The sequence below is a fragment of the Ovis canadensis genome, chromosome 17 (genome assembly GCF_042477335.2).
Source record: "Ovis canadensis isolate MfBH-ARS-UI-01 breed Bighorn chromosome 17, ARS-UI_OviCan_v2, whole genome shotgun sequence".
In the NCBI taxonomy this organism is placed as follows: domain Eukaryota; kingdom Metazoa; phylum Chordata; class Mammalia; order Artiodactyla; family Bovidae; genus Ovis; species Ovis canadensis.
In genome coordinates, this window is record NC_091261.1 from 73,647,075 (window position 1) to 73,671,255 (window position 24,181).

The 24,181-nt window shown below is 55.6% G+C and overlaps 2 protein-coding genes across 3 annotated transcripts in view; one reads left to right on the top strand and one right to left on the bottom strand.

Annotated features, from left to right (window-relative positions):
- On the top strand, positions 1-20,399 carry HNF1A (HNF1 homeobox A). Of its 2 annotated transcripts, none has more exons than XM_069558206.1 (10): positions 1-3,310; positions 10,908-11,107; positions 12,771-12,957; positions 13,759-14,000; positions 14,858-15,009; positions 15,120-15,321; positions 15,957-16,148; positions 17,442-17,563; positions 17,653-17,797; positions 19,131-20,399. In XM_069558206.1, exons 1-10 carry the CDS (start codon positions 2,979-2,981, stop codon positions 19,250-19,252), a joined length of 1,896 nt encoding a protein of 631 aa, XP_069414307.1. In that variant the 5' UTR covers positions 1-2,978; the 3' UTR covers positions 19,253-20,399. The 2 variants fall into 2 exon arrangements, with proteins under 2 accessions (XP_069414307.1, XP_069414309.1); XM_069558208.1 differs by lacking the exon at positions 1-3,310 and adding an exon at positions 5,600-5,752.
- Positions 20,349-24,181, bottom strand: part of C17H12orf43 (chromosome 17 C12orf43 homolog) — a 10,160-nt gene continuing 6,327 nt past the window's right edge. The window contains exons 4-6 of the mRNA XM_069558210.1: positions 22,730-22,803; positions 22,098-22,188; positions 20,349-21,600 (exon numbers count right to left, since the gene is read on the bottom strand). Of these exons, the coding sequence (XP_069414311.1) occupies positions 21,264-21,600; positions 22,098-22,188; positions 22,730-22,803 (502 nt within the window). The 3' untranslated portion in view covers positions 20,349-21,263. The remainder of the gene's footprint in view (positions 21,601-22,097; positions 22,189-22,729; positions 22,804-24,181) is intronic.

Here is a 24,181-nt window from a genome sequence, read left to right on the forward strand (position 1 = left end):
TTTTTAATTTTAATTTTTACTTTGTTTTACTTTACAATACTGTATTGGTTTTGCCATACATTGACATGAATCCGCCACGGGTGTACATGAGTTCCCAAACATGAACCCCTCTCCCACCTCCCACCCCATATCATCTCTCTGGATCATCCCCGTGCACCAGCCCCAAGCATCCAGTATCCTGCATCGAACATAGACTGGCGATTCATTTCTTACATGATAGTATACATGTTTCAATGCCATTCTCCCAAATCACCCCACCCTCTCCCTCTCCCTCTGAGTCCAAAAGTACGCTCTACACATCTGTGTCTCTTTTGCTGTCTCCCGTACCGGGTCGTCAGTGCCATCTTTCTAAATTCCATAAATATGTGTTAGTATACTGTATTGGTGTTTTCCTTTCTGGCTTACTTCACTCTGTATAATCGGCTCCAGTTTCATCCATCTCATTAGAACTGATTCAAATGTATTCTTTTTAATGGCTGAGTAATACTCCATTGTGTATATGTACCACAGCTTTCTTATCCATTCATCTGCTGATGGACATCTAGGTTGTTTCCATGTCCTGGCTATTATAAACAGTGCTGCTAATTTTTAATGTAAAATGTTTAAAAATGTAGTTTTAAGATTAAAATCTTTCAGGACTTCCCCAGAGGTCCAATGGTTAAGGCTCCATGCTTCCAGTGCAGGAGGCGTGAGTTTGATCCCTGGTTGGGGAACTAGGGTTCCATAGGCCACAGAGTGTGGCCAAAATTTTTTTTTAAAATACATACACACACACACAAAAACCTTTCACCTAAAATATTGTTGTTTCCGCCAGAGGCATCAGCCACATTTTAGGTGCTCAGTGGCCACATGGGCCTCACGGTTGCCGAATGTGTCAAGTGAGTGCAAAAATGAAGACTTGACCTTCCCTCTGCTGGCCTGGCCTGGTCTGCAGCGAGAGCCTCCTGGCCAAATGATGCCTTCTCCCTTCCACTATTGGCAAGCATGACCTGGTTCCTCAGACCCCTGAGAGGTGCCCCAGCCCGGGGGCTCCTCAGCACCACCCTGCCCACTCAGGGCAACGGTGTGCACCCCTTGTTCTGGTGGCTTATGGCCGCTTCAGGGAACAGACAGCAGGAAGTTTTGTCCAGGCTCTACTGGAAAAGGGAAGAGGTGGGTCAGCGGGGTGTGAGTTTTTATCCAGGGCTGGGGTCAGTGAGAAGTGAGAGAGGGCTGGAACCTGCCTCTATTTAAAATTTGATATTTTTGTTCATCAGATTTTGGGCATTAATTAAGAAATATGCTTTATTCATATACTACAAAATTTGTCCATTTAAAGTGCAAAATTCAGCGGTTTTTAGTAAAGTCACAGAGTTGTATAACATCACTCAATCAATATTAGAACATTTCCATCATCCCCAAAGAAACCTTGTTCCCACCAAATAGCCATTCCCTGCCCCCACCCCCATCCCTCCAAACCCTGGCGACCACGAATCCACTTTCTGTCCATGTGGACTTGCCTGTTCTGGATGTTTCCTACACGTGGGATCGTACAATAGCTGGGCTTTTGTGTCTGGCTTCTTTTCACTTAGCACACTGTCTTCCAGATTCACGCCTGTTGTAGTATGAATCAGGACTTCACTCCTTTTTGCTGTGTGTGCTCAGTAGCTCAGTCGTGTCCGACTCTTGGTGGCCCCGTGGACTGTAGCCCACCAGGCTGCTCTGTCCATGGGATTCTCCAGGCAAGAATACTGGAGTGGGGTGCCATTTCCTTCTCCAGGGGATCTTCCCAATTCAGGGATTGAACCCGAGTCTCCTGTGTCTCCTGCATGGCAGATGGATGTTGAGCTATCCGAGAAGCCCATCCTCCTTTTCATGGTCAAATAATACGCCATTGTACGGACGGACCAGATTTTTTTCTATCCATTCTTTCACTGATGGATATTTATGTTTTTAATTTTTTGGCTAAGGTGAATTATTCTGTTGTGAACATTCATATGCAGGTTTTTGTGTGGACATTTCTTTTAAATTCTTTTTAAGGCTTGCATTAATTTAGAATTTTTAATATCCTTATATAAACTATTATTTTATCTACTGAGTTTTTCCATCATCCCCTTAAAATTTGCACCTGAGTCAAGAACTTGACTAGCCTCACCCTGCTTACACCCTGCAGGTCCTGTCCCTGCTAGCTACGTGACTTCGGGTGAGTTGCTTACCCTTGCAGAGCCTTAATTTCCTCCCCTGTAAAATGGGCACAATCCCTGTGCCCACTCACGGCTGTCAGGGGGCTGCATGGAGCTAATAACGTGAGTTATAGATCCAGTCCTCAGTAGACATGAGTCAACGCGTTTTTCCTCCTGGGAGGCCTGGTGCCCGGGCTGGCTGTGGGGGGTGTCCCCAGATGGATGTGACCTTGCCCTGCCCTTGAGGAGAGTTGGTCCAACTGCCCGGAAGTCCGTGCTGCTTTTGTTCCCAAGGGTAACCTGCTGTTTGGTTCCCTTGCTCCAGCCTGACCCACTACAAGGTCCTGCGGGGGTGGGACCGGATGCTGGTCACCCAGAGGCCTCCCCGGCTGCCAGCACCTTGCAGCCCAGCTGTCTGGGCCCCCCATCACCGCCTCCCCCACCCTCCACTCTGCCCGTTCCTGTTGAAGGCCGCGGCTCTACCACTCTGCACTGCCATGAGGCCTGCACTGCGCAGGGTGAAGTCCAAAGTTCAGTCCCTTCGCTAAGCACACGGATAAATATGAACCTTGGAGAATTTCCCCAGCTCCAATGTAAACAGAGCGGGCAGGGGCCCTGATTCACTGGCCACTGGGGCCAGGGTTGGGGGGTGGGGGTGCCCACAGGGCTTGGCTAGTGGGGTTTGGGGGGGCAGCGGGTGCAAGGAGCCTGGCTGGGGCCTGCCTGTGGGCCAGCCAGCAAGGAGCCAGCCCACGCGGTCGGGGGAGGCGGCCGGCTCGGTGGCCCCTGGCCGCGTGGCCTGGTGCTAGTGGAGCCATGGTTTCTAAACTGAGCCAGCTGCAGACGGAGCTCCTGGCGGCCCTGCTCGAGTCAGGCCTGAGCAAAGACGCGCTGATCCAGGCGCTGGGTGAGCCGGGGCCCTACCTGCTGGCTGGAGATGGCCCCTTGGACAAGGGGGAGTCCTGCGGCAGTGGCAGTGGCCGAGGGGAGCTGGCCGAGCTGCCCAATGGGCTGGGGGAGACCAGGGGCTCGGAGGACGAGACGGACGACGATGGGGACGACTTCACGCCGCCCATCCTCAAGGAGCTGGAGAGCCTCAGCCCGGAGGAGGCGGCCCACCAGAAGGCCGTGGTGGAGACCCTGCTGCAGTAAGGACCCCTCCCTTGTCCCCCGCTCCCAAGGAGGCCTGAAAGAGGGACCCACCCTCGGCTTCTGCCCGCCCTTCCCAGTCCAGAGTCCCATGGGCTGTAGCCTGGTTGTTGCGACGGGGACAGGGGCCCGTTAGAGCTTGGAGGTGGTGGGAGGGGGGTTCTGACTTGGAGGCTGGAGTCTCCAGTGCCCGATCCGGCCCTCTGCAGATCCGGCCCTGTGCAGGGTCCCGTCCCCATGAGCCAAGGCTTGCAGCCCAGAGCTTGGGAAGTGAGGCATGCCCCGCAGGGGAACCCCAAGATGGGAACAAAGCAGAGAATCCACAATTTGAGTACCCGGGGAGAGAACCAGGGAAGGGGCGGTGGTGGGAATTTTTAGCTACCAGGCTCATTTCTAGTCCCCCAATCCTAACTTCCCTGCTAAGCATCGGGGCACACCCCTGGCTGGGGTTTTGGGGGGCCCCCTTGGCCTCCCCAGAACTCGAGCTTTCAGCCAGGAGAACCCAGGTCTTTCTTACCTGCGGGAAATGGAGCCTCAGGAGGGGAGCTACTCCCCTTTCCAGCACAGCCTCAGGCCCCCCCATCACCAGCGGGTACCGCTAGAAGCCTCCCCGCTTCGTACCCCCACCCACCGGATGGCTCTCCCTGTCTCCTGGAGGACGGGGTGGGTCTGAGCCCTCTGCTCCCCTCTCCTCAGCAGAGCTGAGCTGGTTACTAATTACCCATGGGCTTTATTATTTCTCTTTTGTTTTATAAATTTATAAATGGCAAAAGGCTCTGATAAGGCCTGTGATCATTAACTTGTAAGGCTGGTGGCCTGGGGAGGCCTGAGCCAACTCCGACTTCCCCCTAGATGGGGGTGGGGGAGGTTGGAGGTGAGGGAAGGGGAGCCTGGGGGCTTCAGGGACAGGCCCCCCTCCAAGGCTCTGTAACCTCCCTCCTAACAGCCCGGGCAGGGGTGCCCGGCTAAGGCTTCACAGGCGTCATTTCGGGCAATGTTGAGATGAACTCTAGAGGAAGCTACATACAGAGAAGGATGAGGAAAGGAAACTGGGGCACAGAGAGGGGGAAGAGCTGGACCAAGGACACCCAGCTGGGGCTCCACATCCCTCTCTTGGGACCGGGGTCGGAGCTGGGGGCAACTGGGGGTGACTGGGGGGGGTGGGTTGCTGAGGAAGAGTTCCCAAAGACTATCTCTTTTCTGTCCAAGGTCCGGATCACAGCCTGGGGTGGGGGAGGGCGGGATCCATCCCTCAGGGAGCCCTCAGGGCCTGCCAGGCCTTCTGAGGGCCGGGGAGGGGGCAGGGGAGCAGCCAGGGCCCCCTGACTTGGCAGGAGGTGGAGGGCAAAGGGCCCTGCCGGGCTGCAGGGGAGGGGCATGGAGTCAGGCATCACCAGACCCAGGGAGAGGGCAACCTGGACAGGGTGGGGCTGGGCCAGAACTGCTCAGGGCCCCAGATGGGCCTGGGGGCTTTCAGCAGGGAGTAGGGGGCAGGGAGGGGGTACCAAAGGCCTTACCTGGCTAGGTGGGGCCTCTTGACCAGTAGCCCCTCCGGTGGGATGATAGGTGGACAGGAAGGCTTGATCCACAGCACGCGACTGGGAAGCAGGGGTCAAAGTGCTCTCTGGGGACCAGCAGAGACCTGGAGGCGGAGGGAGAGAGGGGAAACAAGAAGGAAGAGATGGGAATGGCGGGGGCGTCTCGGGAGGTGATGGAGAGAGAGACCTGGAGAAGCAGAGTGGAGCGGAGCAGCCAGGAGGGGCCTGGGGCTGACATGCAGCTGGGAGAAGGGGCTGGGGAGAGAGCGAGGTGCCCCAAGCTGCGAGGAAGCTGGAGTGCTTGCCTCCCGCCCCGATTGGGTTTTCTTTAATGCTAACAGCATGCTATTTACTTTCCATTTAAATTTGAGATGTTGCTATAAATTATCAACCAGCTCCTTGTTCCTGCGGAGTTTATAACTAACTACCTGGGTTACTTATTGTTCAGGTAACAAAAGGGATCTGAAAATGCCCTGAGGGGGGAAAGTGGGGCCTTGAGCCTCAGGACACAGGCTGCAGAGGGGTGGGGGACCCCCGTGATGGCCCTGGGTGGTGGGGGAAGTTGAGGCTGGAAAGGATGGCGAAGGGGTAGGACTTCCCCAGGAAGCCAGGTGTGACCTAGAGTTACCTTGGACATGTCTCTTCTCATCCTGCCTTGGTTTCCCTGACCAGGACAATGAGTAAAATTCACACTCCCCGCCCACCCTGGTTCCCTGACCTCTTCCTCAGGTACCTCTGCCCCCACCACTTTCCTCCACTTACACTACACTGACTTCACTGATTCCCACTTCAGGACCTTCTCCCTGGAACCTTCTTTCCAGATCTTCCCATGACCAATTCCTTCCCCTTTTTGCTCCAATATCACCTCGTCGGGGAGGCCCTCCCTGATCACCCCATCTAAAGGTAGGTCCCAGCATCATCACTCTCTCTTCCCCTATTTTCGTTGACTTTCTCCTGAAATGCATCATTACTTATGATCATCTTATTTGTCTGTTTTCTGTCTCGGCCCATGACTACCAAAGCTCTTCTGGAGCTGTGTTCACCACTCAGACCCCTGATCTCCAGCCCGGTAACTGACATACTTCATGAATGAATGAGTGACAACTAGGTTTCTCTGAGCCCTGGGTCCATCTGCTGCTATGACCAAGGGGGAGCCCGTCCCCAGGGCTCCTTCCTGAGTGTCCTCCTAGGCCCTCCTATCCCTGAGCCGCTCAAACTCGAGGGTCTCTGGTCCTCTCCACTGGGCAGTACCAAGGCCCGGAGACGCAGGAAGACAGGGGCTGAGGTGGGGCAACCTGACACCCCGACAGAAGCCAGCCTGCCTGGACTTGATCCCCAGCTCGGCTGGGGGAGGCAGTTTCAGTTTTCTGAGCCCCAATGTTCTGTGCAAGGCAGAGCCGATCATAACACTTACCCACAGGGTTAAACAGCATGTAAGTGCAACAAACGACTGCTATTATCAATGGTCCCATTTTACAGATGAGCAAACAATGGCTCAGAGAGGCAAAGTGACCTGCCCGAGGTAGTCTTACAAAGCAGTAAGGCCAGGACTTGGACCCAAGTCCTCCCCACTTGACCCAGCACCCTGAGGTCGCAGGCTTGTCTTTGACACGTTCGCCTCCCTCTTTACCCTCCTCCATCAGTCTCACTGTTAACCACTGACTGACTTCCACGCAGTGCTCTAGGGCTCACGCGTGTGTGCGTGCTCAGTCACCAAGGCGTGTCCGACTCTGAGATGCTATGGGCTGTAGCCTGCCAGCCTCCTCTGTCTGTGGGGGTTCCCAGGCAAGAATGCTCGAGTGGGTTGCCATTTCCTCCTCCAGAGGATCTTCCCGACCCAGGGATCGAACCTGCATCTCCAGCATTGGCAGGTGGATTCCCTACCACTGAGCCACCTGGGAAGTCCCCTAGGGCTTATGAAGGGCTTACAAATGCATGAAACTCATTTTCTCCTCCTGATAACCTATGAAATATTATTAGCCGCCTATCACGGTTGAGGAAACTGAGGCACATGGAGGTTAAGCAACTTCCCAGAGCCACCTGGAGGGTGAGTGGTAGAGCTGGGGTTCATGCTGAGAACTCGGCGCCCCTCTAGATAAACGGCCCTTCAGGCTGGTCTCCCAGCTCTGTAACCTTAGACCCACCAAAATCCCACGGGCCCGTAAGCAAGAAGCCCAAAGTCTCAAACCTCTGAGGGACTCCAGAACCGGCAGGAGGTGGGAGGAGGGAGATACGGGCAGATCTCCACCATGCCTGAGCCCTCTTCCCTCTGCTGTGGGGCTGGGAGGGGCCAGGACTAAATTGTGGATGGTGATGATGGAGGTGGTGGTGGTAACAATACCGTTCCACTTACTGAGCACTTACTGTGCGCCTGGCCCTGACCTCAGCATTTCACCCCTTCTAGAAACTCATCCAGTTCTCCCAATAGACAACTGGGAGGCAGACATGGATCTATCATCCTGAGGCGTGAGGTCACAGTGGTGGGATTCGAACCGGGGATTGGCTTAACTCAAACCCATTAGCGTGAAGGCAGGAGATGCCTGGAGACCGGGCCTCTTAATTCTGCCCTGGGGAAAATGTCCTGAAAAGAGCCTGTTCTTGGAGACTCCGTGTGTGTGTGTGTGTGTGAGTGTGTGTGTGTGTTTTGTGGAGGTGGAGAAAGCAGAAAACAGAGAGATGGAAAGAGAGTGTGTGTGAAACAGAGACAGACAGAGAGACACGCGGGGTCACATGGACAGGGGGCGACGGCAGATCTTTAGTTTGAGCCTGGACAGGCGCTGCTGAAGGAAGACTGGGCTCCTTCTCTCTGCAGAAGAGACAGAGGGAAGGAGGACCTCTCTCTCAGGAGGGGGACGATTGCAGTTGCGGGAGGAGGGACGCCATGGGCAGCCCAGCCCCGGAATCAGATAAACATGTTTGCCGTGGAGCACAAGGCTGGACTTTGTCCTGCCCTTCCCTCCCAGGACTGACTGGCATCTGGGGAGCTGGTGGAGGGGGGTGGTAGCAGGGAGGAGAGGCTTCTAAGCGCCCCTGAAATCAGGGAGACAGGGCTCAGGGAGATGTCCCGGGTACAGGCAAAGCGAAATAGTCCTGAGTCCCAGTGAAGTCCCCTTGGACAAGCACACACCTTTCTGAGCCTCAGTTTTCTCACCTGTGAAATGAGCCAACAAGTAGCACCTACCTTCCAGGGTTAAGATTAAAATGGCCAGCCCTTAGCACAGTGCCTGGCTCACTGTGAATACTCAAAAACATGCATTCTCCCGGCTACCAATCAGCCACTGACTGCTGATTGTTTTAACTGCATCTGTCCCTATCTTCCCTTCCTCCCTGCCTCTATGGGAACTGCTGATAAAAAAGGAGGAAGTCAGAGGGCCAATTAGTAGGAAGGTCTCTGTGCCCTTGTGTCTCAGAAGGGCACCGTAAGGGGGGCAGTTGAGACTGGTTCTTGGAGGAAAGAGAAGGCCCAGGGGGGAAGGCAATGCGGGGTGGGCTTTAGAGTGCTGGGGGTGGGGTTAATTTGCTTTTAGATTTTTTTCCTCACAATTCAGTTTTAAACATGATCTATGTAGTATATTATCATGTATGATATTGACATTTGTGATACACGATCCTGTATAATATAATTTACAAACTGCAGAAGAGTAACAGAGAAAAGCCTCCCGCCCCGTCCCTAGCATCCAATCAATGTCTTCAGTTCATTCTGTATCCTTCCTGAATTTTATGTGAACACAAGCAAACATGTAGAAATCTTCTTTTATCCCACTTAGAAAAAATTTTTTTTAAATTTGGCTGTACCAAGTCTTCATTGCAGCATACAAGAGCTTTATTGCCTTGGGCGGGCTCTTAGCAGAGGCATATAAGATCTAGTTCCCTGACCTGGGCCCCCTGCCTAGGGAGCACAGAGTCTTAACTACTGGACCACTTTAAATTTTATTTTTATTTTTTTAATATACAATTTTATTTGTTTACTTTTTGACTGTGCTGGGCCTTTGTGGCTGTGGGGGCTTTTCTCTAGTTGCAGCGAGTGGGGGCTACTTTCTAGCTGCAGCCTGAGAGCTCCTTATAGAAGTGGCTTCTCTTGCTGGGGAGCACGGGCTCTAGGGCATGTGGGCCTCAGTAGTGGGGGCACCTGGGCTTGGGAGTCGTGGCTCCCAGGCTCTAGAGCGCAGGCTCAGCAGTTGTGGCGGACGGGCTCGTTTGCCCTGAGGCATGTGGGACCTTCCAGGACCAGGGATCGAACCTGTGTCTGCTGTATTGGCAGGTGGACCCTTTACCACTGGACCATTAGGGAAGGCCCCACACAGCAGATGTACCAGATGAATTGTTCCAGCTGGGCTTGTGCAGAGCTTTCTCAGGGGGTTGGAGGGAGGCACCGCAATTTGGTTGATCAGCTTCCTTTTGCTGGACGTTCAGGTTGTATCCAATCTTTGGCTGTGACACGTGACGCAGCAACACATCACCTCCCGCACACGCCAGTCGTCACTTACGCCAGTATTGGAGGCCTCCGATTTCCGAAAGCAAATCGCTGCGACGAGGCGGTGGGAACACAGGCTTGGGATCGCACAGACCTGGGTTCAAACCCCAGTTCTGCCTCTCTCAGCACGGTTGCACCTGCCTCGTGATGTAGCAGAAGCTCAGGAGAGGATGAAGGGAAGGAGGAAGGCTGAGACAGAGCAGGAGAGGGAAGGGCTTATATCGGACAGGCAGCCTGAACCCTTTCTGTTCCCCACGGTGAGCTGAGGACGGGAGGCTGAGCCACAGTGGCCTCAGGTCCCTTGAATCCCTCCAGTGGCAGAACTACGTACATTTTTTCTTCCAAGAAGTTCTTGGGATGCCAGCCCATAACCCTGGGACTCTGTTGAAAAACTAGCCATCCGCCTCAGGACTGTGTGGAGACTGGCTGCGCCACCATCTAGGGTTTAGTGCAGATTTTCAGGAGGCATTGTGACGCTATGTAACTTTTACCAGATGAGCCGACTTAGAACTAAATCCCTTGAGCTGGGGTGGGACTCTGCTGGGCTGACCCCATGACCTTGGGCAAGAGATGCAGGTGACAGTGCTTTGAGCCTCAGTGACCCTGGCTGTCAAGTGGGAGAATCATGTTTCTCGCCTTCTTGGCGGATCCAATTTGTTTTTCCCAGTAGGTCACTCTCACCTGTACATCCACCCGCCCACCCACCTATCCACCCACACATCCATCCATCCATGCTTTCAACTGCTCATCCATCATCTACCATCTACCCATCAACCATCATATTGCTTCATCCACCAGCCATCCTCTCACTCGCCATCCACCATCAATCCATTGATCATGCCGTTACCTATCCATCCATCCATCCATCCATGCTTTTATCCACTTATCCACCCGTCTACCCTACCATCTGTCCATCCATACACCCACCTATCCATCCATTTATCGACCATCTACCCATCAAGCATCCCATTTATCTATCCATCCATTCTCTCACCCACCACCCACCATCAATCCATTGGCCATCACATTACCTATCCCTGCATCCATCCATCCATCCATCCATCCATATATACATACACTCCTTCTTTCACGCAGTCACCAAGGGCATACTCTATGTCAGGCCTATGTTGGGTGCTGAGAACCAGACAGTCCCTGCCCTCCAGGTGTTTACAGTCTCTCAGTGGATAAGACACAGTCACAAATAACATTTCTAGGTAGAATGAGGAGGGGCCTTTAACAGAGGCACGGAAGTGAGGATCCTCCCCATGGGCCTGTGCAGCTTCCAGGGGAGCCTGTTTAAGTCTACATGTGTGTCCGTGTGTCACTGTGTGTTTCTAAACCTTTATCTGTTCCTGTGTGTGTGCAGGGCTGGTTGGGGCCTGTCTACACATCTGCCACGTGTGTGTCTGTGAATCTCTGCCCCCATGTCCTTGTGTCCTGACATGAGTGCCCATACCTCCCTGTCCCTGCGTCAGGCCACAGGCCCCTAGGCTCCGCACCTGCCTCCACCCACCACCCCGGCCTCCCGGGTGGACAGGGCTCCCAGCAGCCACCCCTGGCTCAGCAGACCGTCCCTTCCCCCAGGGAGGACCCCTGGCGTGTGGCCAAGATGGTCAAGTCCTACCTGCAGCAGCACAACATCCCACAGCGGGAGGTGGTCGACACCACCGGCCTCAACCAGTCCCACCTGTCCCAGCACCTCAACAAGGGCACGCCCATGAAGACGCAGAAGCGAGCCGCCCTGTACACCTGGTACGTCCGCAAGCAGCGAGAGGTGGCCCAGCGTAAGTAATGACCGACAGCAGCCCGTCTTCCCGGCAGGGCCTGGGACTCCCTGCAGCTCGAGGGCGGGGGCTGGAAGTCTCGCCCCCTCCCCATTCCTCGGATAGGCAGACGGACAAAGCCGAGGAGCGGGTGGTGGGGGGTGGGATTCAACCAGCGTGTGTCACCTGTTCTGCGGGAGGCGCTCTGGTGGAGGGGAAGAGGGTTGATCCTGGGCATCGAGAGATGGATGAACTGGGTCCCTGCCTTCTAAGAGCATCCTGTGCGGAGGGGAAGCCAGAGGACAAATCCGCATGATTTGGTGAGACAAGAATTAAAATGTGATAACACCAACAAGAGCCAGAGTTTCTGGAGCATGCACCATGTGCCAGGCCCAGCACAGGGCACCACAGGGAACGTTTCCAAGTTTTGAGCTTGCAGAGAAGCAGCTCCTCTTCCTCAGGGAGGCAGGGGCATCAGGAGGGATCACATGAGGAGTATGACCTCTCGACTAAGTCTTGAAGTGTCAGTTGAATTTTGACCCCTGAAGAGGCAGGGAAGGGTGTTTCAGGCAGAAGGAACAGCAGCAGCTAAGGCTCAAAGGCGAGGTGTATGCTCAGGGAACCCTCCACTGCAAACCTGGGGAGAGCTAGGAGCATTTTCATTCAGGGCATGGTGGGTTTTACCACCTGAGCTTCATACCCTATAGAGTCCCAAGTACACTTCCACACTTTAGAGCCTAAGTGTAAAAAAGATGGGTTTTGATGTTTCCTTTATAATGATCCAGGTTTGTTTTTAGGCAATACTCATACTTAGTTTTACTAAAACAGAAGAAAGATTTTACAATAAAAATTAGGTGTCTTCTCCTAAAGCAGCCATGGGCATACCTAGTCTCATACAGATCCTTCCAAAGGTATAATATGCATATAGCGCTGCTCTTTAGTCACTTAGTCGTGTCCGGCTTTTGCCACCCCATGGACTGTAGCCCTCCAGGCTCCTCTGTCCATGGGGCTTCCCCGGCAAGATTATGGTGAACATTGAGGCACCAGGGATGACCCCCGTGCATACATGAGCCATATACTATATATATACACATATATATATTTCCTCTGCTGTTTGAAGGGCAGCTAGCTGTTCTGTTATTTGGAGGTGCCATTAACTGGCCTCCTACCAAAGAATCAGCTGAGAAAGTGGCTGGGTCTCTTCTCTCCTGGCTAATACTTGTACTTTAGGCTTGATTTTCAAGGCTAGAATGTTGAAAATAACTCTTGAATCTACTCAGGAGATATAAGTTCAGGTTTCTGCTCTACTGTGTGGCCCTGGAAAAATATTTAACCTCCCTGACCCTCAGTTACATCTTCTGTAAAATGGGATGGCATACGTGTCCAATGTGAATGAAAGGTGATGCTTACCTGGAGCCTTATATTGAGGACTGTGAGATTATATCGTGGCCCAATAGAAAAGTGTGCAGGGGTTGATTAGTGATGTCTGCCTTGGACGCACATGAGGCAAAGGGTGACGTGTGTGATGTGTGTTTGTCATCACAGGGGTAGGTGGTTTCTGGGTTCGAGCAGCAAGCTCCTCTGGTTCAGCACCCTAGGAATGAGGAAGAAGCAGAGGCATGCTCAGGCTGATGTGGGAAGGTGGGCTGGCCAGTGTCCTGCTCACAGCTCTCTGTGCCCACAGAGTTCACCCACGCAGGCCAGGGTGGGCTGATTGAAGAGCCTGCAGGAGATGAGCTACCTACCAAGAAGGGGCGCAGAAACCGTTTCAAATGGGGCCCAGCCTCCCAGCAGATCCTGTTCCAGGCCTATGAGAGGCAGAAGAACCCCAGCAAGGAGGAGCGAGAGGCGCTCGTGGAGGAGTGCAACAGGTAGGATGGCTGGCGGTCGGCAGGGCTGGCTGGGTCTGGGCTGGGGAGAGGCTGGGGAAGGTAAGGAGGGCTCCAGATCCTGAGGGAGGCCCCCTGGTTTTGAGAGCTCCTGCTGTTGGCCCAGGAGTTCTCGGCTCCTGTTCAGGGCCTGAAACCTGGCTCTATTTCTGGCACCCACCCCCCCACCCAGGGGTCCCCAGCCTCTAAATCTAATGCCTGACGTGATGTGGAGCTGATGTAATAATAATAGAAACAACTGTTAGTCACTCAGTAGTGTCCGACGTTTTGTGACCCCATGGACTGTAGTCTGCCAGGCTCCCCTGTCCATGGAATTCTCCAGGCAAGAACACTGGAATGGGTAGCCATTCCCTTCTATAGGGGATATCCCTGACCCAGGGATCGAACCTGGGTCTCCTGCATTGCAGGCAGAGGGAAGCCCCAACAGAAGCAGAGTGCACAATACATGTAATGCATTTGAATCACCCCAAAACCATTCCCCGCTCCCCAGCCCATGGAAAAACTGTCTTCCGTGAAACCGGTCCCTGGTGCCAAAACGGTTAGGAGCTGCTGCCCCGCCTACCCAAGCGCCCCTGAGTGGGGCTGCTCTTCTCACCCGCCCTCCGCTTACTGTGCTCCCTCTGTATGAAGAGACTCAAGAGAGCCTAAGCCATTTGCTCAAGATCGCAGAGCAGACTGGGCTCGGAAGCCAGGTCTGTCAGCTTCAGCTGACTCTCAGGTAGAGAGCCCTGCTTCTCAGAACCTCCCCCAGCCCCAGAAGGCTCACAGTGCCCATCTCTCCAGGGCAGAGTGCATCCAGAGGGGCGTGTCACCGTCGCAGGCCCAGGGACTGGGCTCCAACCTCGTCACAGAGGTGCGTGTCTACAACTGGTTTGCCAATCGCCGCAAGGAAGAAGCCTTTCGGCACAAGCTGGCCATGGACACGTACAGCGGGCCGCCGCCGGGGCCAGGTCCCAGCCCTGTGCTGCCTGCCCACAGCTCCCCTGGTCTGCCCCCGCCTGCCCTTTCCCCCAGTAAGGTCCACGGTGAGTGCCATGTGGGCAGGGGGACCGGGCAGTGGGAATATGGGGGTAAGTGGGAGAGTTGGGGAGCACCGCCCAAGGACTGAAGCCACACAAGCCACTTGGCACCTCATTATGGCTCCAGCTCTATGCACACTGCCCTATCCGCCCCACCCCTCTCCTCTCCTCTGACCACTCAGCTCCATCCACTGCCCTCTCTTCTGTCCACTGCATTCACTCCAACCCCACTGGATTTGGGTTACAGCAATTCATTCCCGATCAAGGCAACTCAACTGCTTTCAGCTCAGTTCAATTCAACTCAATCCAGTTCAACTCACTATAATCTGAGTTTCATTTACATTTCATACAGTTTGGTCCAATCCCATTCCCAATTGATCCGTTTAACTAAATGTATTTCAAGGAAATTCAGTTAATCTCGTATCGTTCAGTTCAATTTCAATCCAATTCGATTTGATCCAGTTCAACTCAATCAATCTCAGTTCATTTCGGGTTTGCTTCAGCTTGATCAGTTTCATTCAACTAATTCCAATTCATTCTGTTCAAGTTTGCTGCGGTTTAATTTCATTAGCCTCAGTTCAGTTTGGCTCTGTTGTCTTTCACTGAGCACCGACTGTGTGTCCAGTGTAGCCCTGGGCAGTGGGGGCCACAGAGCTAATAAAACACAAAGCTTGTGTTCAAGGGGTTGAACAAGCAGCCAGCACAGGGCCTGGCAGGAAGTGAATACTCCAGCAAAATCTGCTGGCTGCATAGAGAAAGATAGTGTGAGTGGCCTGAACAAGCCAATACAATTAGGGGTGTTGGGGGCCGTGGGCGCAGGCAGGGAAGTGGGGCGCTGAGGCTGGACATTGCTCCCACTCCAGGTGTGCGCTATGGACAGCCTGCCACCAGTGAGGGGGCGGAAGTGCCCTCAAGCAGCGGTGGTCCCTTGGTGACGGTGTCTGCATCCCTGCATCAAGTGTCTCCCACCGGCCTGGAGCCCAGTCACAGCCTGCTGAACACAGAGGCCAAGCTGGTGAGTGTCCCCCCACCTCCCCCATCTCCCCTCGGCTGGGAGATTCTGGGGCAGTACCCAGGGAGGCAGGGTGGGGCCCCGCCCTGATTCAATCTGGCTTCCCCTCCAAGGTCTCAGCCACTGGGGGCCCCCTGCCCCCGGTCAGCACCCTGACAGCACTGCACAGCTTGGAGCAGACCTCTCCAGGCCTCAGCCAGCAGCCCCAGAACCTCATCATGGCCTCGCTTCCCGGGGTCATGGCCATTGGGCCTGGAGAGCCTGCCTCCCTGGGCCCCACGTTCACCAACACGGGAGCCTCCACCTTGGTCATTGGTAAGCTGGTGGGGCTGGAAGGGGGCCATCTGGGTGAGGGGCTCATGGAGGCTCCCGCTGAATCCAGGAATAGGGAGAGCCACTGGGACTCATTCATTCATAGATTTATTGAGTGCCTGCCCCATGCTCCACCAGTGACACACAAGTGAACCAAAGAGCCCCAGAACTCAGCCACCCACGTGGGGGAGGCAGATAAACAATACATAAGTTACACAGTACCTGAGACGGTGAAACAGCTACGGGAAAACAGCAGCGCAAGGGGGACTGACATTTCCTAGGTTTTAGGGTTTTTTTTTTTAAAGCTCAGAGACTTTATTCACAGAACTATTATGCAGAAGCTCAATATATGACAGAGAGGGAGTTGCTGGGGAAGGGTTACAGAGTTAAGCCCCAGGGCCTTTGCACGGGCTGTGGAACCCCAGGGCACCAAGGAACCCTCTTTGACACACTCCCTGCCCTTATAGTGAGCTAGCAGCTCAGAGAGGGGGAGTCACTTGCCAGGGCCTTAACGCAGTGCAAGGCTGTTTCCGGATTACCTCATCCCCTCCTCCAAGCCACAGGCTCTAGGAGGGAGGGATGGTGCCCCTCGTGGTCCCCGAGGCCTGGCCGACCCCCTGCCCCTCCCACCACTCCAGGCCTGGCCTCCACGCAGGCACAGAGCGTGCCGGTCATCAACAGCATGGGCAGCAGCCTGACCACCCTGCAGCCCGTCCAGTTCTCGCAGCCGCTGCACCCGTCCTACCAGCAGCCACTCATGCCCTCTGTGCAAAGCCACGTGGCCCAGAGCCCCTTCATGGCCACCATGGCCCAGCTGCAGAGCCCCCACGGTGAGCAGCCCTTGGCCCCCTGCTGGGGGGCGGGGGGCGGGAACCCAGGGGAAGGGGCGGCATGGCAGATGCTGTGGTCTGTGTGTGTGTCTGATACTCACAGAAGTGTGAGTGCCTCTGTGATGGGGGCTCTGGGGGTGCTCAGATGCATGTCCATGGGCTGAATACATTTCAGGGTGTGAATCCATATGGTCATGTGTACACACCCACGTGTGCCCTTGGGGCCATGTGTACCTCTCAGCTTTTAGAAAGGTGATATGGTGCATATACCATGAAGACATACAACACTCTCAGCAAGGCTTGGTCCAACACCCCCTCATCAAACACCACTGTTTCTGCGGCCAAAGGGAGAATTCCATGAAGGGCAACCCACTCTAGTACTCTTGCCTGGAAAATCCCATGAACGGAGGAGCCTGGTGGGCTGCAGTCCATGGGGTCGCTAAGAGTTAGACACGACTGAGCGACTTCACCTTCACTTTTCACTTTCATGCGTTGGAGAAGGAAATGGCAACCCATTCCAGTGTTCTTGCCTGGAGAATCCCAGGGACGGGGGAGCCTGGTGGGCTGCCGTTTATGGGGTCGCACAGAGTCGGACACGACTGAAGTGACTTAGCAGCAGCAGCAGCAAGGTTAATAGGCTCAGGACCGACTTTGCCACCAGACAAGCTCTAGCACCAACCTGATGAACACCTGTTAGTTTTCAGACCTTTCGGGAACCTGGACTCCTGGACGAGGGATTTGTGGACCTGACGTCTGTGTGCGTGTGGTGGAGGGCACCATTTATGTGTGTCTGTGGGTGGCTGTGTTTTCATCTGAGTCCACACGAGCGTATGTGATTTGTGTCGCTTCTCTGCTGGCGTCTGTGTGTTTTTGGGGGGCTGGGATTGCAGATGAAATGCTGGGTTACGCCGTGCAGAGGGGTCCTGGAGGTGGGGGATAAGATGTGCCCCCCTCACCAGGGCGCCAACCCTTCCGGGCCCTTCCGTCTGGGGCCGGTACTGAGTACCTCATCAGCACCTGCATCTCTGGGTCCCTTCCACACCTGGGCTCTCCAGGTGACGGCCGGGGTGGGCTCCCCGCCTCCCCCAGGCTCCTCCCCACAAGACAGGCAGAGCAGGCCCCTGCAGTTGGTGACAGCGCCCATCTCTTCTATCTGGAGCTCCCAGGTTTTAGAAATCAGCCCTGAGTCCCCGACCATTGCCCCACGCCCCTGTGTTGAGGCCCCTCGGGGGAGGAGCCCAGCCGGACCCAGGTGCCATGTCTGTACCCTTCTTTTTCCTCCCTCCTGGCCAGCCCTCTACAGTCACAAACCTGAGGTGGCCCAGTACACCCACACGGGGCTGCTTCCGCAGACCATGCTCATCACCGACACCACCAACTTGAGCGCCCTGGCCAGCCTCACGCCCACCAAGCAGGTAAGGCCCGGCCGGCCCCGCCGCTCCATGGGCCCTGGGCCCAGCCCCCGCCCCCGGCCGGCGGGGCTCAGGAGCTGCTCTTCTGCCAGGTCTTCAGCTCAGACGCTGAGGCCTCCAGCGAGTCCGGGCTCCACACGCCGGCGTCGCAGGCCGCCGCCATCCACATCCCCGGCCAGGACCCTGCTGGCATCCAGCAGCTGCAGCCCAGCCATCGGCTCAGCGCCAGCCCCACCGGTGAGCCCCCTTGCCCCGCGCCACCCCTTCTCGCTGTCCCCACAGCTGAGGAGGGAGGTGGGCGCGGCGGGTGGGGCGGAGGGGTGGACATGCGAGGGGGCACCGGTGCTCCCCTGAAGTGAGACAAGAGGGGTGTGAAACCACAGGAAGCGGGCCTGTCTCACCGGAACGTCCACTAACTCGGTGGAGGACGAAGATAGCCTGAAGTAGGGAGGAGTCAGGCGCGGGAAGGGCTTGCTGGGGGCGCCGGAAATGACTCCGTGGATGTGCTGCTCTGGCTCAGCAGGTGGCGTTTTTTGAATCTGTTGCCAACAGTTAAAAAACTAAGAGCTTTCACACCTTTCTGGCTTCTCCTGGGTAGTCAGAAGGACTCATGTTCCCCCGTAGCGACCACAGAGCCCGCCACATCCCACCCGAACCCTGCATTTCCGTTCCCCGAGAACCCGAGTCTGCAGCCGACAACGCCACGGTGACGAGCAGGCACTGTGGAGTCAGGCTGCTGGGCTCTGAGACCCGGGGCGGCTACTTGCTAAGTGTGAGTCTTGGGGTCCTCCATCCAGCCCTGGAGGCTGCAGGGACGGTCCCTGGGGGCTCCGCGGTCCAGGCTCCGTGCTCGACCCATGAGATGGGCGGCAGCATCCCCGTTTTCCGGATGAGAAAGCACCTGACGAGAGGGACTTGGAGGTGGTGGGGCCAGGACCCAGACCCAGGTCCAAACTCCACATCCATTCATTAACCATGTGAATCAGTCAGGGTTCTCCTGAGACGCAGAACCAATAGGGATACACACACGTATTTAAGAAATTGGTTCATACAACCGTGGGGTCTGCAAGTCTGAAAGCTGCAGGGCAGGAGGCCGTGCTGCAGTCTCCTCCTCTGGGAAGCCTCACTTTTTGCTAAAGGCTTTGACTGATTGGATGAGGCCCACCCACAATGTCAAGGGAAATCTCCTCTACTTAACACCAACTGATGTAGGTGTTAACCACATCTGCAAAATACACGGTGACATCTGGACTGGGCTTTGGATCACAACTGGGTACTAAAAGGCAAAGCTGACGCATGAAACTAACCACAACGCCGGTTCACCAGGGCTCCTCTGACGTGCTTGCTAAACTGTGCTGGGGCTGCGGGGGCCACACCCTGGCAGCCCTGGAGCCGGGCTGGGTTAATAAGGCCTGAGAGCTGAGGTGTGACTTTGGGGTTCTAACCTGCTGAGACTCAGGAGGTGGTGGGGTGCTACTTTCCCATCCCAAACACCCTCAGGGACGGTGGTGGTGGGGTGAGGGGTCGGGACCGGCATGGCAGGCACCAGCCACCTCCTCTGCCTCCGCAGTGTCCTCCAGCAGCCTGGTGTTGTACCAGAGCTCAGACTCCACCAATGGCCACCTGCTACCGTCCAACCACGGTGTCATCGAGACCTTCATCTCCACGCAGATGGCCTCTTCTTCCCAGTAACCACGGCCTCCCAGGGGCCCTGAGCCTCCACAGTCTGCTGGATGGGTGACCAGGACATCTGAGCCTGCAAACCTTTACTGCTCACCGGGCAGCTGCTCATCCCTGGAAAACTGTGCCTCAGTCCCCATCCCCATCCTGGCAGCTTCAGAAACGGGGGCTTCTGAGGCGCCCCAACCTGAGGAGGGTTGCTTCAGTGCACAAGTGGGGACCGTGGAGAGCTGGAGAGCAGAGCCGGTTCCTGGTGGGTCACGGGGAGGGACTGTCCCTGCTGCCCAGGGTAAATCTTGTTGCTTGGAACACAACCACCCCGAGGCTTGGAGCCCTTGCACCCCGCAGGGAACTGCCAGCCACACTGCTCAGGACAGCAGCCCGTGTAGCTGGCAAAGGTCATAGGTCAATGTGGCCCCAATTCTGTCACCTATGCCCCAATCAGGCCATTCCACCCAGCCCCCCTGCTATTAACCGCATGCCCCTTTGGACCTACCTGTCCCCCACTCACCTAAGCCTCACCTGAGTGGCTCCTCTGGGCTGGGGCCTGGGGAAACGCAGGCCTCTCCAGCTCTCTTCCTCCAAAGCCAAACCTCTCCCCAGCCCATGACCTCCGGTTTTCAACATTTGTCCCCACTGAGCACCACACCTTCTGAGGCCAGCCTGGCATCCTGCATCTACTGGAAAGCCTCCCTCCCCTGCAGGCCGAGGCGTCGTGCCCTGCCCTTAGTGAGAGGCTGGTGCCAAGTCGAGGCTGTGGGGCAGCACACCCTTCCCGCCTTTGGGAGTGAGGCTGCTGAGCTCAGAAAGCAGCAAGGCCAGGAAAGCAGTGCTGAGGGGCCCAGAGGGAGAAGAGAGGCAAGATCAGTGGAGGGGTTGCACCTGGAAGCTAGGGCCAGCTGGCTGAGGGGAGGGTTCCCAGCCTTCCACCCCACCCCCCGAGGAGGCTGAGGTCCTGAGCGATAAGGCAGCCGTCTCAGCCCAGGGCTCACGTGACCTCATCTCCCGGGGGGGCTGCTGCAGATAACCCAGCCCTCGTAGACCACCGCCACCCTGGAGTGACAGGGCAAGGGGAGAACTAGCATCAGTGCAGCCTGCAGTCAGCTGATAGCGAGCCTGTACATTTATTTAACTTTTAGTAAACATGGACTGTGTCGAATATCTTGCTTGTCGTGTAGGTGGGGTGGGCAGGTGGAAGGGGGCTCGGGGCCTGAGGCGGGGCGGGGCCGGCACACACACTCTCACATCCCACTTCTGTCTTCCTGGCTCCACCGAATCTCCGAGGCCAGGCCTCCGAGCCGGAATGCCTCCTTCACCATGAACTTCTGCTACTTCTTGCAGGACATGTGGGTCCAGGAGTCCCAGGCCATGAGTGCTGTGACACTTCCTGCAGTCTTGAAGTTGGGGTGTGGGAACACTTCCTGGGGTGTAGGCAGGAGGACCCCACCTCCGTGATGCTCATCAAGTTCAGCACTGACTCAGGGGCAGCACCCAGATCCCTGTTACATTTCCGTTTCCTCGACAATTTATTTTCCATAATCTGGCTGGCTCAGAGACACAATCACACATGGCATATTCATATTGTGGAGATAGAAAATTCTGGAAAGCCAGGTGTGGGGGCAGAGTAGATCTCTCTCTTTTCTAGAGAGTGTTTTATGAAGTCTGTGTGGAGGGAGACACACAAGGAGGCCCACTCCACCTCGTCTCCTTCAGGTCGTCTGCTGCACCAGGCTGCGGCGGCGGAGCTCGACTACTTGGCTTTCAGCCTTGAGTAACCGGGAGTCTCCTTCTTCCTGGGGTCACAGAATGTTCTGGTACCATAGGTTGGCCGCGACCCAGGGGGAGCACAGGAGGGCAGACCCCCCCTCACCCTATGACCGCTTCTCAGCCCCAACGCCTGGGCTGGCCCCAGTCACGGGCAGAGCCTGGACTCATCAGCCAAATTCCTGCATTGGAGAGGGACTCAGGGCTCAGACAGGCTAGTCCCTATGGGAAGCCTGAGCTCCCGGCCAGCACACTAGGCTCAGTTCGAGGGCATGGCAGCAGCACTCTTTGTTGGTGGGGACGGGGAGGCCTCACTGGCCTTCTTTGCCTTTTTCTTCCGCTTCTTCTTTTTGGTCCCAGGGGGAGCCTGGTCCCCGTTGAGCTGGGCAGACTCCTTTTCCTGCCTTCCGACTGTAGCCTTGCTGGTGGCGATAGAGGCCACGTCGGCGCTGTCCTCATTCTTGGCTTTCTTTTTCAACTTCCTTTTCTTCTTTTTCTCCACGGGGACAGGGCCGTGGATGGCGGACTCCTGGAGGATGTCGGAGGCGGACACAGCTGCCTCTCGGCAGCGCTGTAACTCATCTCCATCATCGCTGCTGCCAGGGAGGGTGGGGGGAGTGTTAGTGGGACTCGGGATGGGGCCCCAAAGCTGCCGCGCACTGCCCCAGGCCAGGCCACCAGACGGAGGCCAGGGAGAGACGGCGGTATGTGGAGAACTCAGGCTTGGCCGGGGGCAGACCTGGGTTCCCACATAGGCTTCTCTCCTTCCAGGCTGTGTGACCTCGTTTTGTGACTTAACCTCTCCGACCCTCAGGGTCTTCACCTATCAAGTGGGGATCTTAACAGAGCCTAGGCCTCACAGGGATGTCCCAGGAGTGTGGTGTCGGGCATGAGATGGGTGCTCCGAGAGCAGTCAACATCCAGCCCCCAATGGAAGCTCTCCCCCTCCCACTGAGTTACTATGTCTCTAGCTACCTGGTGGGACTCCTCCTGGGTCCAGGCCTGACTGGGGTCTGCGTGGCTATCTGTGGGTGGAGGTGGGGGCGGATCTGGTCAAAATGAGGAAACCTGAGAAGAGGACATGTCATCTTACCTTGAGCTGGAAGGCAACCGTTTCTGGCGGGGCTGGGGAGCAGTTTCCTTCTCAGGGCCACCAGGGATGGACGTGAAGAAAAGGCGGAAGCCTGCAACCCATGGGGATGGAGTCAGCACGGCCAGGGGCCCGCAGGTGCCAAGGCTGCCCCACCTCTGTCCTCACGGAGCCCCTGGTCCAGAGGGCATTGCTCCTGTCTAATAAGAGAGCGGTGCCTCGCAGGATGACAGGCAGCATGCTTCCTTCTGCTGCAGAGATGGGACCGGGTGCTTGAGGGGTTGCCAGCCACCGAATCAAGCCAGCAAGTCTCCCGAGGCTTCTGGGACGCAGCAGCTGAGCTGCCTGCCTATGGCAGCTTGCAGAGTGGTGAGTCGGGCAGGGGACAGAGACTCGTGTGTGAGAGGCTGTGGGGTGCAGCAGGCGCTCCTGCTCAGAGTCACCTGGGGCCAGTGGCCGCATTCCTGGACCCAGCTCCCCTCATGGGTCCCGTGAACAGGGTCACCATAACATCTGCCTCGGACAGGGCCTGCAGGCATGAAGGAAGATAGTATGCCAAAAGGGCATTTTGTAGCTCCAGACTCACAGGAGGGGCTTAATAAAGGAAAGCTGTTATCAACAGTCAAGCTGCTCACCATCATCCTCCAGGGCGCCTCGCTGCACCTCGGCCTTTCTTGGCTCCTTCACGATTTCTGAAATGGTAATGGAGCTATGGGAAGAGACAATGGATTTAGGATGAGATTTTGGGTAACAACAACAAAAATTCTTTTGAATTAAAACTTCTTTTTGTTGTTGCTAAATGGAGGGGACAGAGTAACGCAATGTTACGCACGGAGGCAGAGGGCCCCCAGGCTGATGGGAACATGCCTGGTCACGGCCATAACGTGGTGAAGAGCCCCTGTCAGCTCAAACAACGGTGACTTACTGGTTCAAACCCTACTTTATCCCACAAAGTGCTGAAGAAGTTTTGAAGATACTCACAGTACAACAGAATGCAACTTCAAATAAGGCAAAGAGAAAACGAGACCAAGAGGGACAGAAAGAGCCAGAAGTGTGGCCAGGAAGCCTGACAGACTTGCTAGACAGAGGGCACACATTTGGTTCTCAACTTCCTGGCAGCAAGCCCGAAAAGGGAAACATGACTGGTTGAAGAAAGAACGTTTCAGAGGTTCAGCTCCTAGAACAGGCAGACCTGCTTTTTGTTTTTTGTTTTTTTTTAAAAAGCTTGAGTTAATACATATTGACACTCAGTGCCAAGAAATAATATGGGGAGACCCCATGTATTCCTCACCTGGTTTCTCCCTTGGACAACACTGTGTGTAACTAACATCCATGATCACAACTGAGAAACTGACTTTGTTACAATCCACTGACCTTTCTCAGGCTTCAGACCTGGGTTTTAAGTTCTGATTTTTGTCACTTACCCCTCTGAACACTGTGAGTGATGAGACTCCAGGCTTCCTAGAGCTGTTACAAGGTTCAAATGAGAAAGTGGACTCCAATCCCTGAGCATGGAGCCCAGCTGTGAACCAGTAAATGCCAGCCATAACAATGATGAAGATGACTACTGCTGTAAGATAAGCAATCAGTGGAGTTCCCTGGTGGCTCAGTGGTAAAGACCAAGCCTGCCAATGTGGGTTCAATCCCTGGTCCAGGAAGATCCCACGTGCCATGGGGCAACTAAACCCGTGAGCCACAACTACTGAGCTTGTGCAGGCCTGCGAGCTGCAACTACTGAGCCCACGTGCCACAACCACTGAAGCCCGTGAGCCTAGAGCCCGTGATCCCAACAAGTGAAGCCACCACAATGAGAACCCCTCGTACCTCAATGAAGAGGAGCCCCCGCTCGCCACAACTGGAGAGAGCCTGAGCAAAGCAATGAAGACCTGGCACAGCCGGAAAAAAGATAAGCAATGAGCTCCAGAGCAATGTGCTTTCTCTAGCACAGACGAAGAGGGGAGAACTGCCGAGACCAGGAAGCAGGTCTCGGGGAGTGCTGGCGAGGCAGTCACCTCGCAACTGGAGACCAACGCTCTAAGCGAAGCCCTTGCAGCAAACAGAATGACGCGCTGGGCGCTTCTCCTAAC